The following is an 18,754-nucleotide window of genomic DNA, read 5'->3' as shown; positions in this document are numbered from 1 at the left end:
TATTTGTCTTTCCTACCTGTCTCTTTAGGTCTTTGTATCGCCTGCCATTGTTTCCCTTGCCTTCCTCTATATACTACTGCTGCTCCTACCTTCTGTCTCCCTGCCTTCCTCTATATACTACTGCCGCTCCTACCTTCTGTCTCCCTGCCTTCCTCTATATACTACTGCCGCTCCTACCTTCTGTCTCCCTGCCTTCCTCTATATACTACTGCCTCTCCTACCTTCTATCTCCCCTTCCTTCCCCTATATACTACTGATGCTCCTACCTTCTGTCTCCCTGCCTTCATCTATATACTACTGCTGCTCCTACCTTCTGTCTCCCTGCCTTCCTCTATATACTACTGCTGCTCCTACCTTCTGTCTCCCTGCCTTCATCTATATACTACTGCTGCTCCTACCTTCTGTCTCCCCTGCCTTCCTCTATATACTACTGCTGCTCCTACCTTCTGTCTCCCTGCCTTCCTCTATATACTACTGCTGCTCCTACCTTCTGTCTCCCTGCCTTCATCTATATACTACTGCTGCTCCTACCTTCTGTCTCCCTGCCTTCATCTATATACTACTGCTGCTCCTACCTTCTGTCTCCCTGCCTTCCTCTATATACTACTGCCGCTCCTACCTTCTGTCTCCCTGCCTTCCTCTATATACTACTGCTGCTCCTACCTTCTGTCTCCCTGCCTTCATCTATATACTACTGCTGCTCCTACCTTCTGTCTCCCCTGCCTTCCTCTATATACTACTGCTGCTCCTACCTTCTGTCTCCCTGCCTTCCTCTATATACTACTGCCACTCCTACCTTCTGTCTCCCTGCCTTCCTCTATATACTACTGCCGCTCCTACCTTCTGTCTCCCTGCCTTCATCTATATACTACTGCTGCTCCTACCTTCTGTCTCCCCTGCCTTCCTCTATATACTTCTATCTCCCTTGCCTTCCTCTATATACTACTGCTGCTCCTACCTTCTGTCTCCCTGCCTTCATCTATATACTACTGCTGCTCCTACCTTCTGTCTACCTGCCTTCCTCTATATACTACTGCCGCTCCTACCTTCTGTCTCCCTGCCTTCCTCTATATACTACTGCCACTCCTACCTTCTGTCTCCCTGCCTTCCTCTATATACTACTGCCGCTCCTACCTTCTGTCTCCCTGCCTTCATCTATATACTACTGCTGCTCCTACCTTCTGTCTCCCCTGCCTTCCTCTATATACTTCTATCTCCCTTGCCTTCCTCTATATACTACTGCCGCTCCTACCTTCTATCTCCCTGCCTTCCTCTATATACTACTGCTGCTCCCACCTTCTGTCTCCCTGCCTTCATCTATATACTACTGCTGCTCCTACCTTCTGTCTCCCTGCCTTCCTCTATATACTACTGCCGCTCCTACCTTCTGTCTCCCTGCCTTCCCCTATATACTACTGCCACTCCTACCTTCTGTCTCCCTGCCTTCCTCTATATACTACTGCCGCTCCTACCTTCTGTCTCCCTGCCTTCATCTATATACTACTGCTGCTCCTACCTTCTGTCTCCCCTGCCTTCCTCTATATACTACTGCTGCTCCTACCTTCTGTCTCCCTGCCTTCCTCTATATACTACTGCTGCTCCTACCTTCTGTCTCCCTGCCTTCCTCTATATACTACTGATGCTCCTACCTTCTATCTCCCCTTCCTTCCCCTATATACTACTGATGCTCCTACCTTCTATCTCCCCTTCCTTCCCCTATATACTACTGATGCTCCTACCTTCTGTCTCCCTGCCTTCATCTATATACTACTGCTGCTCCTACCTTCTGTCTCCCCTGCCTTCCTCTATATACTACTGCTGCTCCTACCTTCTGTCTCCCTGGCTTCCTCTATATACTACTGCTGCTCCTACCTTCTGTCTCCCTGCCTTCCTCTATATACTACTGCCTCTCCTACCTTCTATCTCCCCTTCCTTCCTCTATATACTACTGATGCTCCTACCTTCTATCTCCCCTTCCTTCCCCTATATACTACTGATGCTCCTACCTTCTATCTCCCCTTCCTTCCCCTATATACTACTGCCGCTCCTACCTTCTGTCTCCCTGCCTTCATCTATATACTACTGCTGCTCCTACCTTCTGTGTCCCTGCCTTCCTCTATATACTACTGCCGCTCCTACCTTCTGTCTCCCTGCCTTCATCTATATACTACTGCTGCTCCTACCTTCTGTCTCCCTGCCTTCCTCTATATACTACTGCCGCTCCTACCTTCTGTCTCCCTGCCTTCATCTATATACTACTGCTGCTCCTACCTTCTGTCTCCCCTGCCTTCCTCTATATACTACTGCTGCTCCTACCTTCTGTCTCCCTGCCTTCCTCTATATACTACTGCTGCTCCTACCTTCTGTCTCCCTGCCTTCCTCTATATACTACTGATGCTCCTACCTTCTATCTCCCCTTCCTTCCCCTATATACTACTGATGCTCCTACCTTCTATCTCCCCTTCCTTCCCCTATATACTACTGATGCTCCTACCTTCTGTCTCCCTGCCTTCATCTATATACTACTGCTGCTCCTACCTTCTGTCTCCCCTGCCTTCCTCTATATACTACTGCTGCTCCTACCTTCTGTCTCCCTGCCTTCCTCTATATACTACTGCTGCTCCTACCTTCTGTCTCCCTGCCTTCCTCTATATACTACTGCCTCTCCTACCTTCTATCTCCCCTTCCTTCCTCTATATACTACTGATGCTCCTACCTTCTATCTCCCCTTCCTTCCCCTATATACTACTGATGCTCCTACCTTCTATCTCCCCTTCCTTCCCCTATATACTACTGCCGCTCCTACCTTCTGTCTCCCTGCCTTCATCTATATACTACTGCTGCTCCTACCTTCTGTGTCCCTGCCTTCCTCTATATACTACTGCCGCTCCTACCTTCTGTCTCCCTGCCTTCATCTATATACTACTGCTGCTCCTACCTTCTGTCTCCCTGCCTTCCTCTATATACTACTGCCGCTCCTACCTTCTGTCTCCCTGCTTTCATCTATATACTACTGCTGCTCCTACCTTCTGTCTCCCTGCCTTCATCTATATACTACTGCCGCTCCTACCTTCTGTCTCCCTGCCTTCATCTATATACTACTGCTGCTCCTACCTTCTGTCTCCCTGCCTTCCTCTATATACTACTGCTGCACCTACCATCTGTCTCCCTTCCTTCCCCGATATACTACTGCCTCTCCTACCTTCTGTCTCCCTGCCTTCCTCTATATACTGCTGCTGCTCCTACCTTCTGTCTCCCCTGCCTTCCTCTATATACTACTGCTGCTCCTACCTTCTGTCTCCCTTCCTTCCTCTATATACTACTGCTGCTCCTACCTTCTGTCTCCCTGCCTTCCTCTATATACTACTGCCGCTCCTACCTTCTGTCTCCCTGCCTTCCTCTATATACTACTGCCTCTCCTACCTTCTGTCTCCCTGCCTTCCTCTATATACTACTGCCACTCCTACCTTCTGTCTCCCTGCCTTCCTCTATATACTACTGCCGCTCCTACCTTCTGTCTCCCTGCCTTCCTCTATATACTACTGCCTCTCCTACCTTCTATCTCCCCTTCCTTCCCCTATATACTACTGATGCTCCTACCTTCTGTCTCTCCTGCCTTCCCCTATATACTACTGCCGCTCCTCTTTTCTGTCTTCCTGCCTTCCTCTATATACTACTGCCTCTCCTACCTTCTATCTCCCCTTCTTTCCCCTATATACTACTGCTGCTCCTACCTTCTGTCTCCCTGCCTTCCTCTATATACTACTGCCGCTCCTCTTTTCTGTCTTCCTGCCTTCCTCTATATACTACTGCTGCTCCTACTTTCTGTCTCCCCTGCCTTCCTCGATATACTTCTGTCTCGCTGCCTTCCTCTATATACTACTGCCGCTCCTACCTTCTGTCTCCCTGCCTTCCTCTATATACTACTGCCTCTCCTACCTTCTGTCTCCCTGCCTTCCCCTATATACTACTGCGTCTCCTACCTTCTGTCTCCCTGCCTTCCTCTATATACTACTGCCTCTCCTACCTTCTGTCTCCCCTTCCTTCCTCTATATACTACTGCCGCTCCTACCTTCTGTCTCCCTGCCTTCCCCTATATACTTCTGTCTCCCTGTTATCCTCTATATACTACTGCTGCTCCTACTTTCTGTCTCCTCTACATATTTCCCTTTCCAGGACAGGCAATCAGAATATTGGATTCTATTACATATTTGTAAAATGGAATTTATTTTGAACTATAGCAAACTTCTGATAATGCAGGACTTTTAGGGTAGACCAGAGAATTGGCAGTTTTGAAATCTCAGTACATACAGTATGTGTCGGTGCAACCAGACTAAGATCTATTCCATCCAATCCACCAATGGCGCTTATTTTGTGTTGTGCTGTATTTCCAGTTTTTTCAGATCATCTGATGGAATTTTCTGTACTTTTCAATCTGCAGCCAATTTCTATTGTGTTTTTAGTATTTATTTTCTGTAAACCAGTATTTTACTCGGGAGATATAATTTTCTGCCTACGGAATGAGACGCTTCACCTCAACTCATATCCGACACCTTAAGTGCGGAAAGTGCGGCTCCTGACCTGAGCAGCTGCCTCAGTGGGCAATCAGGCTGTGTCATTTCCCAGAACCCTCCGCTATGACAGCGCGTGGCGGTAAAGAATCCAGCAGTTAGCGGTCGGTATGTAACGTACAATCTTCTCCCTCTGTGTTTTCCAGGCGTCTATTCTGGACCTGCACTCGGGAGCGCTGTCAATGGGGAAGAATTTTGTTAATATGTATCGGTGAGTCCTCACAGCCGGCATTCATTTTCTGAATTTCTCTTGCCTTTCTTCTCTCGCCCACTCCTTTCACATTCCCACTTCTTTCTATTGTTACACCGCTACGCCATTTAATTCAGAATCTTGGCTTGTTCCTAGCACCCTTCCTCCCCTTCGAGTGTTTTCTAACATTTATAATTTACTTGTATCTATCTATAATTGGGTTGCATAAGTGTTAACACCCTTGATGAATCAGGTGCCTGAATGCTGACATTAATTCAAAAGGTGCTTTAAAAAAGTACTAACAAATCAGTATTATTTCAGAGGTATGCATATTTATGCAACCACATTACATAGTTATACAGACTGAAAAAAGGCAATGGGTGTGTGTATATATAAATGCATACATGATCAGCATGAGCGAGTACACCGAAACAGATTTGTCAGAACACCTTTGAGTTTCCTTACAGAATCAAATTTTTTTTATTTTTCTATGGGACACCATACTACAAAATACTTCCGCAAATTTGGACGATTTATTGCAAACAAGATTTCTTCTTTTGTATATTCCCCCCAATAAAAAATTCCAAGCAAATTGATTCAATACCATGTTGCAAAAATTAGTACACCCCAATGAAAGTCTTAGGAGCAAAGCTAAAGTTTAGACAGCAAAATACTAATTAACAAGAATTCAACCACAGGTAAGTCTAATCATTCATTACGCAGTAATCCAGCAGACGGATGACTATAAAAGCAATGTGAGCAATGGCAACACATGGAAGAGAAGTGTCACAAGACCTGAAAGGGAAAATCATTTCTTTACAGAAGACTACATGAAGATCAGTAAAGATTTACTTATCAGTCAGATACTGGATCAAAAGTGTTACAGAAATGTAACAAAGATGGATCTGCAACCATCTCACAGAGACGTCCAGGCCGACCACGGAAGTTATCACCTAAACAAGAGTGTCGTCTAAGTTGAAGAAAATAGCATGCAAAATACTAATTGACAAGAATTCAACCCCGGTGTAGTCTAATTATTCATTACACAGGCGTCCAGCAGACAGGTGACTGTGAGTAACTGTTTGTTACTTAACAAATTAAACCCTTCCCTTTTCATGCTGTCAGCAATGGCACCACATAGAAGAGAAATGTCACAAGACACGAGAAAGGAAATAATTTCTTTACACAAGAAAGGTGAAGGTTAGAAAAAGAACAGTAAATATTTACCTATCAGTTAGTTACTGGAGCAAAAGTGTTACAGATATGTAACAAAGATGAAACTGCAACCATCTCACAGAGATGTCCAGGCCAACAATGGAAGGTGCCACCTAAACAGAAGCGTGTTCTGATGAGAAAGGATGAAGGAAATAGTCTGCAGATAGCTAAAGATGTAGAAAGTAAAATCGAGGTGAATGTTTCCCGTGAGACAATACGGTGTACACTGCAGAGGAATTCAGTGCAGTCCCTTTATGTTGCATTTACAACCGCTCTGCAGTGATTTATTACCAATTATGCACCGTAATACCCTGCATGACTGAATGTGGCCGAGACACAGAAGATAGATTGTGCAGTTCACGTGGAAAATGACCTGGCGAGCTGCAGAATCTGTCATCTTCCCATTAAAAATTCACAGTATCAACTTCTCGTGCCCGACCCTCGCCTTACTCTCCTGCCATACATCTTAGGATGACATCAGGGAATGGTGATGCTTAAGAATTTACTAAACTTACCGTAATTTCTTCAAGATCTCTGCTTGCTTTCCTTTCACTGACAGCAAGCAGGGATATTAAAATAAGGCTTTAGAAGTGAAGAAGAAAAAAAAAACATTAATTCGCCGACTATGAGGGAAATGAGTAATCGGGATTATCAACACTAAATTATCTGTATCAAATATTATGTCACACTTTTAATATCAGGAGTTAGTTTTCTGATACACGGTTCCAAACCTCATTCATAGACACGAGTCACAGATAAAATTCTGCCGGCCGGCTGCCACCAGCAGGGGGAGCTCCTCCGCTTCCTGCAGACAGTTTTCCTATAGAGTTCTATGTATAAGCAGTATGCAGTAACTCTTCAGCTGCCCCTAGGGGTGGCCGAAGACAGACAGAACATTGTCATTGCACTGTCTGTCCATGCAGGGGGTTTAGCGCTTTGTATCATAACACTTGCAGTTCTTTCACCCCACTAATCCCTCTTTTTGTTTTTGCAGGTATTATGGAGAGCAGATGAAGGATGTTCTGACTGAGGAGGATTTCCAGCTGTATCGGTAAATTCTATATTTCCTTCATACTGGTAGTACTTAAATGTGTAAAAGTGGCTGCTTTTTTTCCAGAATAGCGCCACTCTTATGCTCAGGTTGTGTCAGGTATTGCTGCTATGAAGTGAATGGAGATGAGCTGCAGTAACACACACCACCTGCGGTCAGGAGTGGCGCTGTTTTTGGACTGCTGCTATTAAACAGGTATGATTCTGATACACACAAGTGTTTCCAGTGCTAGTCCTGTGTCATATCCAAGGGGTTGTCGCATCGGGAAGCTCGGCTGGATGGTCCTGTAGGATGAGACTCCCCGGATAGTGTTATTAAGTGCAGGCTATTAGTGTTGACGGACACTAAGCGTTCTCGGAGTAGTCCCACGGGGTAAGCAGGCGGAGATGCAATCACTCAGCGCCACTAACGCATTTACAGACTCGCTACCGCTTTAATTAGGCTGATTAGCGCCTGAGATTTAGTGCCGTCATCCACATGATGCCGAGCGCGGGCGGCGGTAATGAGGCTGATCGATCAGGGACACGCTGGCATCTGGATTGGTGTGTTAGATACGCCGTATCCTGGTGGTACTGTGGTATTGATGCACGCCATTGCTGTGTACACCCGAATGGGACGGGTAGCTTTATCTCCCCCTGTGCAATATGGCAGCACATGTCTACACCAGGCCGTGTTCCTCATTCCCACCTCTTGTCGCTGTCTCCTCGCAGGAACGTGAGGCGCAGGATCCAGCAGGAAATCGCCAGGACGTTCCATCTCGATGCCAGCGCTTTACATCTCACCAAACCCACCTTCTTCTCCCGCATCAACAGCTCCGAGGCCAAGACCACCCACGACGAGTACTGGCACCCGCACATCGACAAGGTGAGGAGACCCAGCCTGGGATAACCACTACGGGCAGCACATACGGTGCCCTCAGGGGGCCTTCACTGGGTGGCATCAGGGCGCTTCTCCCCGTGCCCAGTGTCGGACTGCGCTGGTCACGGGCCATATCCTCAGTGGATGGGCCACAGCAGCACAGAGTATCTCAGAAGCGCGGTGACTATGTGATGTCAGGAGGACGGCGGTCTCGTGTGTCAGAGAATGGTGACTGGAGGAGAGCGGGGTCCTCCAGCAGCGCAGAGGATTTCAGGAGCGCTTTCTGCATACCTTTCTGGGGGGAAGGGACCCGCTGTGTTATGTTCAGGAGAACAGGGTTGTATGTAACTCAGTGTCCTGATGTGAGTAGCGGGGTCTCCCAGCAGAACAAAGTATTTCAGGAGCTGGTCGTGAGCATACAGTACGACGAGTACAGATGTAGCAGAGCTGAATTTGTCATTGAAGTTTACCAGCAGATTTGCTGATGAGTAGTGTCAGATGCGCGGCTCAACTCTGCTACATAGTGGAGCTGATGGGATTTGATCAGTAGAGATGGATGGAGGGGGCCGTGGATATATGTAGCCCCCCATCCCTGGATCTGCAGCCACTCCAGTAATAGAGGGCAGAGGTGGCCTCCTGATGGGAACGTCCCGGTGTCAAGCAGTTAATCCCCATTGTCAGCGGCCCCTGGTAAGGTGACACACAGGACACGGCACCGGCAGAGGATCAGGATGCAGCCTGACCCCTCGTCACCTCCATATTCCCAGCTCCTCGCAGACAATCTCATCATTGCCGCAGTCTATTGCCTGCGGGGGAGGGGAGACATACGATCCCCAATGTATTATACAGGGGGAACATGGCGGATGATGGCTATGAATATTATGCAGATGTAATTATAGGTTCCATCTCCCCACACTTCCCGTCAGACAAATCCGATTTTAACCTATTCAGTCCTGGATCCAGTGAATATCTACAAGGACTGTGCAATGGTATCCCCCAATATCTCTTTTTGGGGGCCTAAGCTCTTGTCACGATGGAAGAAAATCTCACTGTAGATCATATCAGCCAAACCAAAATAGAATCTAAAGATCTCCGTTTTCTCCACTCGATCCATGTAAACTATTGGAGATAAGCGGCCCCAAATGAGTGCAATAACCGCTCATCCCCCGCTGTATTGAGCTAATCAGCCTTGTTTAGGAGGAAATGGGGGTCCCAGGGAATCGTGTGCATCCTTACTTCTTAAAATTAGGATAGACATGTATTAGGGAACTGCCTTTCATGCAGTTGTCTAATGCATTTACATCCAGCTATAGTTGTGAACCACGGAGCTCCACAAATAGCCCGGCACGGTGGGAGGCGAGGGCTGACATTATTTTAGATTGAGTAATAATCCGCAGTGAGGAAAGCCCCCTCCAGGGACGAAGCTAAGAGATCTCCGCACTCCCACCGGGCCTCATTCATTAATTAAACACAGACCGGACCCCCGCAGTTAATAGAGAGAAGGGAGGAGAAGCCGAAGGGAAACACTTTATCGTCTCAACACCAGTTCTATAAGGAAAGGCCGTAACACTGCTTGCTGAAGAGTTTAAGGGGGTCTCCGCATCAAGTCTTGACACCTCAATGATGGAGAATGGGGTGAGCTGTAGTCACTGGCCATGATCATTGGCGGGGGTCCTGGATGTCAGACCCCCTCCATACTGAGGCGTCTCAGCATTTCCACGTCTGTAGGTTCTGGACTGGGAGATGTTTAGCTTGGACCTCGCGGGTTCAGTATTTCATCCCACACAACCAGCTCTGCTACGTCCGTCTGGTACGTGGTCTTATGCTCCCTGCAGAGCCTGGCATCGCCTGGTACTGAGAATGCCATGGAGTCACCGCACTCAGCGCTGCCAGCCGGCGGCTGACGTTACCGAATGGCAAAAACAACAGGCGGAGGCGTCACTGAGCCAACGGACAGGTCACGTCCTCACACAGACTCAGCACAGCCACATCCTGAAATACTCTGTCCTGCTCATACCACTATGTAACACTCCACCTGTGACCGCCCACTTGTCCACTGTTTCTCTCCTCACATAATGACTGTGCCTCTGGTTTGTCAGCTAAATCAGTACACATTTCTCCTGAAATCCTCTGTGCAGCTGTAGACCTAGGCTTCTTCCACTATGAAACTGTCTCTAAAGATCTTCACACTCCTCTCCTGAAATACTCTGTGCTGCTGTGGGCCCCTGATCCTTCCACTATGTATCTCCAGAGAACACCTTCTCTTCTGAAATACTCTGTGCTGCTGTGGGCCCCTGATCCTTCCGCTATGTATCTCCAGAGAACACCTTCTCTTCTGAAATAATCTGTGCTGCTGTGGGCCCCTGATCCTTCCACTATGTATCTCCAGAGAACACCTTCTCTTCTGAAATACTCTGTGCTGCTGTGGGCCCCTGATCCTTCCACTATGTATCTCCAGAGAACACCTTCTCTTCTGAAATACTCTGTGCTGCTGTGGGCCCCTGATCCTTCCGCTATGTATCTCCAGAGAACACCTTCTCTTCTGAAATACTCTGTGCTGCTGTGGGCCCCTGATCCTTCCGCTATGTATCTCACGAGAACACCTTCTCTTCTGAAATACTCTGTGCTGCTGGGGATCCTGCTCCTTTGACAACTTCACTACAGTCTATGACCAACTTCAAGATCAGCACAAATCCGTCTAATATTTCCCACAAATATGTACATCCCTCCAATAAAAAAAGACTCTGCGCTGCTGGGGATCTTGTTTCTCCCACTGTATAACTGAGTCTATGACCTCCCCGAAGAATAGCATGCTCTTTTCCTGAAATACTCTGAGCTGCTGGGTGACTTTTGTGTTTTGCTTTTTTTTGTACCATGACTAGCAGTCTGTGACCTCCCTCAAGATCAGCACAGTCCTTTCCTTAAATACTCTGTGGAGCCCTGCCACGCTCTTTGGACTACCACATCTATATCTGTAATCTCCTGAAATACTCTGTGCTGCTGTGGGCCCCTGCCACACCCTGTACACTGCCACATCTTTATTAGTAACAGAGGCTACATCCCCCTGCTGTTGCCTTACTGCCCCCATTATCAGTGCCACAGGCCTGGCAGTCACCGCTCCTGTACATAGTGTGCTTTCATGGGTCAGCGCTCCTCATATAATGAGCCGATGCTGTCAGGCGTGTATACAGAGAATATAACGGGACCCTGAAATACCTGCGATCACACCGTCTACCACTACCTGCAGGAGCTAACCCTGGGCCACCATGTCAGCCAAGGGCCCGGCCGTCCTCTACCCACAATAGAAAACTCCTATTAGTCCCTTGATGGGGAAATTAGCGCGTTTCCATCCAATAGTTCTCTGCTCGTGACCCATACGATCATCAGATGGATGGATCTGACCACCTTCTCCAGCCCAGGGACCAGGCCACCATAGCAGAGATTGAGGCCATCAATACAAGTGCAGCAATTTAATTCCTTTTAAGACTCGGGGAAGGACAGAACAGGATCAAATTGCAGCTGGATGTAATGGACAGCACATTGTAATGTCAGATTGTCCTACAATCTAGTGATGTAAATGAGCACTGCGTAATGCCTTATTTTACCTGTGGTGGCGCTGCAGGGAAATGGAACACTTAAAGGAGTATTCCCATCTTATAAAATAATGGAACGTGGCGAGGACCACTTTATGATCAATAGGGGTCGCTCTCTAGGAACCAGCGGTCCTGAAAATGAGCGATATGCCATCATTTTATAAGATGGGATACCCCTTTAAAGTTCCCTTATACATTATGTAAATATTGGGATAATCCACTAATTTTTTTCAGGATCGGTTGATCATCTAATGTGTAGGGGCAGAGGGTCACCAATGTGTTCCCTAGTGGAGGTGCATTGCAGCCCCCTATTTTGTGAAAACACCTGCACATTCAACTGAGCGAGGCGTGCACATGTGTCGCCGTGTCAGAAGAAAGAGAATTAGTTTAATCTGTATCTAAAGATGTGGGCAGCTTGTTTGCCCCCATTTTCCTAAAGAAAGTTTGTGGAATGTTTGGGGTCGCAACAAAAGAAAGCGCTAAAGGACCCTTTATATAGGCAGAGATTGTCTAAAATGGAGAACCATTAGCATGCAATTCCCTATTACCTGCCTGTACATTTTTTACAAATTATCTCATTCCACAGAAATCTTTTAGTCCCCAGAAATGTAATTTAGAAAATTGAAGACTGGAAGGAGGGGGATGCAGCTGCAGTATCTCTCCCTCAGTGTCTCTATGAGACTGCGTGCTGTGAGAGAGGAAAGGGAGCTGCAGGTGCCAACTACAAGACACAAATCATCTGTCTCCAGAAATCAGTAATGTAATTTAGAAAAATTTAAGAAGGGGAAGAAGGTGATGCAGCTGCAGTATGTCTATTTCAGTGTCTCTAGGAGACTGCATGCTGTGAGAGGGGAGAGGGAGCTGCATGTTGAGACTAGTGATGAGCGAGTATACTCGTTGCTCGGGTTTTCCCGAGCACACTCAGGTGGTCTCTTGAGTATTTGTGACTGCTCGGAGATTTAGTTTTTGTTGACGCAGCTGCATGATTTACGGCTGCTAGCCAGCTTGAATACATGTGGGGATTACCTAGCAACCAGACAACCCCCACATGTACTCAGGCTGTCTAGCAGCCGTAAATCATCCAGCTGTATCGACAAAAACTAAATCTCCGAGCACTCACAAATACTCGGGAGACCCGAGCATGAGTACACTCGCTCATCACTAGTTGAGACTATGAAACTCAGAGCACAAGTCATCTCAATCTCCAAAAATATCTATTCTAATTCAGTAACTTTACGACAGTGGTAGGAGGATGCAGCTGCAGTATCTCTCCCTCAATGTATGTGTAAGATTGCATTCTGTGAGAGAGGAGAGAGCTGCAGGTAGAAAATGCAGAGCACAAATTATCTCTGTCCCAAAAACGTTTTAATGTAGTTCAGTAAATTTGCTGGGAAGGAGGCGATTGCAGCTGCAGAGTCTCTCCCTCAGTGTATCTTTGAGACTGCTTGCTGTGAAAGAGGAGAGGAAGCCTTAGGTGGAGACTATGAAACTTGGATTCACACAGTGTCTCAGTCCCTATGTAATTTAGTAAATTTAAGACAGGGAGGAGGATGCAGCTGCAGTGTCTCTCCCTTAGTGTATTGGTGAGACTGCATGCTATGAGACGGGAAAAGGAGCTGTATGTGGAGCCTATGAAATAGGGCACCGATCATGTATGTCCCTAGGTAATTTAGTGAATATAAGACAGGGAAGAGGAAGAAGCAGCTGCAGAGTCTCTCCCTCAGTGTATCTTTGAGACTGCATGCTGTGATAGGGGGGAGGAAACCTTAGGTGGAGACTATGAAACTTGGATTCACAGACCACCTTAACTCCCAGAAATCTAAATGGCAATTCAATAAATAAAAGACAATGAGGATGAAGCAGCTGCAGAGTTTCTCCCTCAGTGTATCATTGGGCCTGCATGCTGTGAGAGGGGAGACAGAGCTGCAGGTGGAGACTATGAAGCTCAGAGCACAGCTCATCTCAGTCCCCAGAAATCGAAATGGTAATTCAATAAATATAAGACAATGAGGATGAAGCAGCTGCAGAGTCTCTCCCTCAGTGTATTAATGGGGCTGCATGCTGTGAGACGGGAGACGGAGCTGCAGGTGGACACTATGAAGCTGAGAGCACAGATCATCTCGGTCCCCAGAAATCGAAATGATAAGTCAATAAATAAGACAGTGAGGGTGAAGGAGCTGCAGAGTTTCTCCCTCACTGTGTTATTGGGGCTGCATGCTGCGAGAGGGGAGAGGGAGCTGCAGGTGGAGACTATGAAACTTGAAACACACAGTACAGATAGTGCCCCTCAGGTTTGGAGAGTGATAATGTACATTTATAGAAACCTTGACAGTAAATCTTTATCCTGACCTAGTCCTGCTCACACAGCTGAGTTCAAATTGCCCAGGGCATATGATTAAGCAACCACTTCTCTGAGCTTTTCCTTATAATTATAGATGCCGGTTACATAGCTCCAACAAGACGCGCTCCGAGGATTCGTACGGAGTGAAATTTAGCACATTTATTATCTGAGTTCTGACGAGAACCGAGAGATAAACACGGCAATTATAAGCATTGTGCTGGATCTCAGTCTGTGCTGCTAAAATGTTCGATAAATTTGGAAAAATAACAAAGAACCAAGTGATGATGTAACAAACACCATGGTTAACAAATCTCTACAGATTGCACTGAAGAATGATTTAGGGGTAATCGGGTAAAATAGTAGTTCAATATGTCCTCCAAAATTTTGGGTGATCAGTTTGAAGGTAGCAATCACGTTAGATGTTGCTGTGATTTCCTGCTGTGAGAGAGTAAGGAAGAGCTGCTTCTTTTAGTGTCTGGACACAGAATTGTTAATGTGGCGACCACAGAAAACTCAGTAAATAAAGTAATGGTGAATGAAAGCCTAATGATTTTTCTTCTGTTTGAAAGTAGCTCCTTACTTGGGCTTTATTTTTGTTTTATGACATCTGCGCTTGACTTTGTAGAAGCCCCTGAATGCAGCTCTTTCTCGAAGTGTAAGTGCAGCAATTATAAGGTGTAATTATCTATTGATTGGCTCAGTTATCCGCCTCGATAAGGAGTTGCCAAGTGCTGATGTCTGATAATGGCTCTTACAGCATGGCATGCGGAACCCTGCATCTAAGCATCACTTAAAGGGACCTCATATGTTTCCTGGCCTCGTCTCCTGTCAAGGGCAACGTAGCGGATAAGAATGACCTCTGCAGGGGAAAATACATGACCATATGCAGCTTAGCTCACCAATATCTTCTGATCACTTTAGATTAAGATCACTGATCGCTGGTGATCACTGTTTGTTGGTGATCACTGTTCGCTGGTGATCACTGATTGCTGGTGATCACTGCTTGCTGGTGATCACTGTTCACTGGTGATCCCTGATCACTAGAGGCCCACTTTGATCAGCTAGGGCCCGTTAGCCATTCTACAAAGTCTAATGGTCCCACATAGCTGACAATCCTGCATCCCTATAAACAGGAAGTTCTGATCAGGTTTTGGAGGCGGGACTCACGTCTCATCTTATTATTTGTACTTCCAGGGGTCCACACAGTGGTTACGATAGAGACAATTGAATCAGATTTTTCAGGAATTTATGTAAATACCATAATCCAACCCAATGGCAGATTCCCTTTAAATAAGTGTCGTGGGGGCCTTGATTGATTTAGATTCATTAACTATTCAATGAGAGCGCCCTCTTCAGGATTTTCCTCTCATCGGGGTAGCGAAGGCTCGGTAGGATATGTGAGATTGAGCTTGTATCTCTCCGTCCCCAGGTGACCTACGGATCGTTTGACTACACCTCCTTACTCTATCTGTCTGACTACTCCAAAGACTTTGGCGGGGGAAGATTCATATTCATCGATGAGAAAGCGAACAGCACGGTGGAGCCCAGACTCGGTAAGAACTTCAAAAGAACCTTGAAAAAACTTGATGCAGCCCTCCTGAGGATTGCTTCCTTGTGATCATCCCGTTTAGGAACCAACACCATCTGGTTCCTTCAGCCTCTGATACTGGTTAAACACTTTCCTCCTTGTCTCTGGCGGGAACGTTTTCTGAAGTCTCAGGATGTTCTTGAGTTACTGATTAGGAAGTACTTGACTCGTGAGGAATCGGAGAACTGAGATTTCAGAATCTTAAAGGCAAATTGTCTCTTCAGAGAGGAAGAGAACTAGAACTCCAAGTGTCACCTATAGGAAGTAGCAATCTTAAAAGTCAATGTCGACCCTTTGACGAGCCTTATCACATGACTTAGGACAAACGCCAAAACCAGAATCTCAATTTGCAGACAGATAGAATCTTAAAAAGATAAAAAATGACTTTGTACCAACTCCCAGACTTTGTCACAGTATGGTGTCTACATGGTAGCAACCTCGGTCTGAATGTCCATGACACTTAAAGGGTTTATTCCCGCTGTTTACATTTACAGCTTATTTACAGGATGCAGGGACCACTATTGGGACCCACATCTATAATTTCGGCATATGCGTTGCACCCCAATGTCAGAGGAGATGCAGTTTTCTCCATTCGATTGTATGGGAGTTCTAAAAATTGATGTACTGTATAACTTTTAAAACTACCTAAGAAATGAATGGAGAGAGCTAAGCATGCACAGAGGGAGCTGAGCATGCGCAGAGAGAGCTGAGCATACATAGAGAGAGAGGAGCATGCGCAGAGAGAGAGGAGCATGTGCAGAGAGCGGAGCATGGGCAGAGAGAGCTGAGCATACATAGAGAGGAGCATGTGCAGAGAGAGCTGAGCATGCGCAGAGAGAGCTGAGCATACATAGAGAGAGGAGCATGTGCAGAGAGCTGAGCATGCGCAGAGAGAGCTGAGCATATATAGTGAGAGAGGAGCATGCTCAGAGAGAGCGGAGCACGTGTAGAGAGCTGAGCATGCACAGAGAGAGCTGAGCATACATTAAGAGGAGCATGTGCAGAGAGAGCTGAGCATGTGCAGAGAGAGCTGAGCATACATAGAGAGAGGAGCATGAGCAGAGAGAGAGGAGCATGTGCAGAGAGCTGAGCATGCGCAGAGAGCGGAGCATACATAGAGAGGAGCATGCGCAGAGAGAGCGGAGTATGTGCAGAGAGCTGAGCATGCGCAGAGAGAGCGGAGCATGTACAGAGAGAGTGGAGTATACGTAGAGAGAGCTGAGCATGCACAGAGAGTCACACATGCTCAGAAAGAGATGTGCATAGAGACCTGCGCTTCCACAGAGAGCTGCTGCGCATGTGCAGAGAGAGATCATGCGCCACCATGTCTGACAGCGGCATCTGATGGGGCTGCATTCTCAAGATGGAACTCGGACCCAGAAGTCCCTTGGAAATGCCATAAACGTAAAACATTGGGAAAAGCCTTTAACTTCCCCGGTCAGTAGAATGGCCACACTACACCTCCTTATTGTTACAACTCTGAGAAACTATAAAGTTTCTAATATACTCCCGATTGTTTGTAATTTATCTTGGTGACTGGAACTCCAAAGAGATCATGTGATCGGTGAGACCAATCACTGATAGCCACTGTAATTGGTCAGTCACAAAGGATTCCAAACAGAGAGATGGGATTTGTAGATCGGGATTGGAAAGGAGAGCACGTCACAGAAGGCTGCTCATTTTCTCTGAGGCGGCCACTACAGGACAACTGGAGTATTACATTCCCATATTAAAATGAATGGTCTGCAATGTAATACGAGGCCGTGCCAGGTCTGCTAGAGCGGCACCTGCCGATATTCTGTTTTTCCCCAGACCAGGAACCTTATCTGAAAAATTGCGGTATTTTCTTAAAGGAACAGTACTATAGCTATTAGGAGACTGTTAATAAGGAAACTGTTAATTACCCCGCTCCCATGTTTAATGCCTACTCTTCCACTTTCTCCCTGCACCGCGCTTCAGTTTTTTCTTGTTTATGACAATTTTCACAATCTAATAACCCGTTAAGCCCTGCAATTATGTCTTAAAAATTCACATTTGATTACTTTGCCTCTTATTATTTATTCCAGTTGCCATGGAGAGCGTTCATTTATATAATTCCTCTGTTCACTTCCTCCTGGGGGGGGTCGCAAAATACTCCTCCACCCCTTGTAGATTCAAGGGACTCGAGCAATAAGGGCTTCTTGCATCATCTTACATTAACCCTTTCTGGACCACACAGTCCCCATATTATAACTGTCTCTCTCCCGGATTGTTACCCACTTCATAAATAGCTCCTTCCGCAGCTGGCGGAATTGAGTTTATAGGATCCGAGTCCTTCTGTTCGGTTCAATCTAGCCTTCTGTTTGGAGGAAATGCTCTCGGGCAGGGGATGTTAATTCGATAAGGCTCCTCCGATCATGTGTGAATTTCCTATTATGCCGAGTCGAGCCGTGACGTCTGTCAGTATTGGCAGATATTCTCCGTAATGAAACAGGTGCATTGACATTCTCCCAACCCGACACCTAAGGGCAGAACGGAGGCAATCCAGCTCCTCTTAACCCTTCGCCTTTCGCTTTTATTTTTGACATTTTTGCAAAATTACATGAAGGCGCCAACTTTGGGGCACGTTTCACGAGTGAGTCATATACATATAAGACCTGAATGGTCAAAACAATCGTATTTTATCCCCCAACCCATAGATTTTCTTAAAAAATTACACATATGACATTCGGAAAATCAAACCCACAATTGTATGCCATTTTGCATCAAAGTGTAATGTTTTTGTATAAAAAATGCATAAAAATTAAAGTCTGGCCAAATGCAGAGTAATAATAACAATAAATAAAAAAAAAAAGTTTAAGATGGGATAGAGTTTATATATGGAGTTCATACCATGCACCTTAAATATGACACTTAGAGAGCAGGTATCCTTTCCCTTTAGTAAAAGGGGGTGATATCATGAAGAAATATCCATGTATTCCCCCTTAGGTCAAGGGAAGTACGGTCACAATACACATTAGACCAGTGTTGGCTGAACCCGCTGATATCTATGGGCTCTCTGGACAGTCTAATGTGTATGGGGTCCCCTGATCATCATCTACAGATCTGGCACATCCGATTTTGGACTGCCGATCCTTCTGGAGATAAGCCGCAGCCAAGCAAGTACTTTTTTGTATGGGATGGCTGCCAGCCGAACCAGCTCTCCTTTGAATGGGAGATACTCCCGAGATGACTGATAGCCTCACAATCCAGCCATTCAATGTGTATGAGGACCTTAAAAGACTAGGCCCTTTCTTCTTACTCTCACTTACTCCTCTACACAGATACAAAACCAGGAATAAACTTACTACTCTACACAGATACAGAAC

The 18,754-nt window shown here is 46.3% G+C and overlaps 1 protein-coding gene across 1 annotated transcript in view; it reads left to right on the top strand.

Annotated features, from left to right (window-relative positions):
• OGFOD3 (2-oxoglutarate and iron dependent oxygenase domain containing 3) overlaps window positions 1–18,754 on the top strand; it is a 77,446-nt gene that overhangs the window by 26,648 nt on the left and 32,044 nt on the right. Inside the window, exons 5-8 of the mRNA XM_077253507.1 lie at window positions 4,718–4,782; window positions 6,971–7,027; window positions 7,738–7,891; window positions 15,249–15,372. Coding sequence (XP_077109622.1) covers window positions 4,718–4,782; window positions 6,971–7,027; window positions 7,738–7,891; window positions 15,249–15,372 — 400 coding nt within the window. The remainder of the gene's footprint in view (window positions 1–4,717; window positions 4,783–6,970; window positions 7,028–7,737; window positions 7,892–15,248; window positions 15,373–18,754) is intronic.

Source organism: Ranitomeya variabilis, chromosome 4 (genome assembly GCF_051348905.1).
Source record: "Ranitomeya variabilis isolate aRanVar5 chromosome 4, aRanVar5.hap1, whole genome shotgun sequence".
Classification (NCBI taxonomy): domain Eukaryota; kingdom Metazoa; phylum Chordata; class Amphibia; order Anura; family Dendrobatidae; genus Ranitomeya; species Ranitomeya variabilis.
The sequence above is the reverse complement of the archived record's forward strand: the minus strand, read 5'-3'. Positions and strand labels throughout refer to the sequence as shown.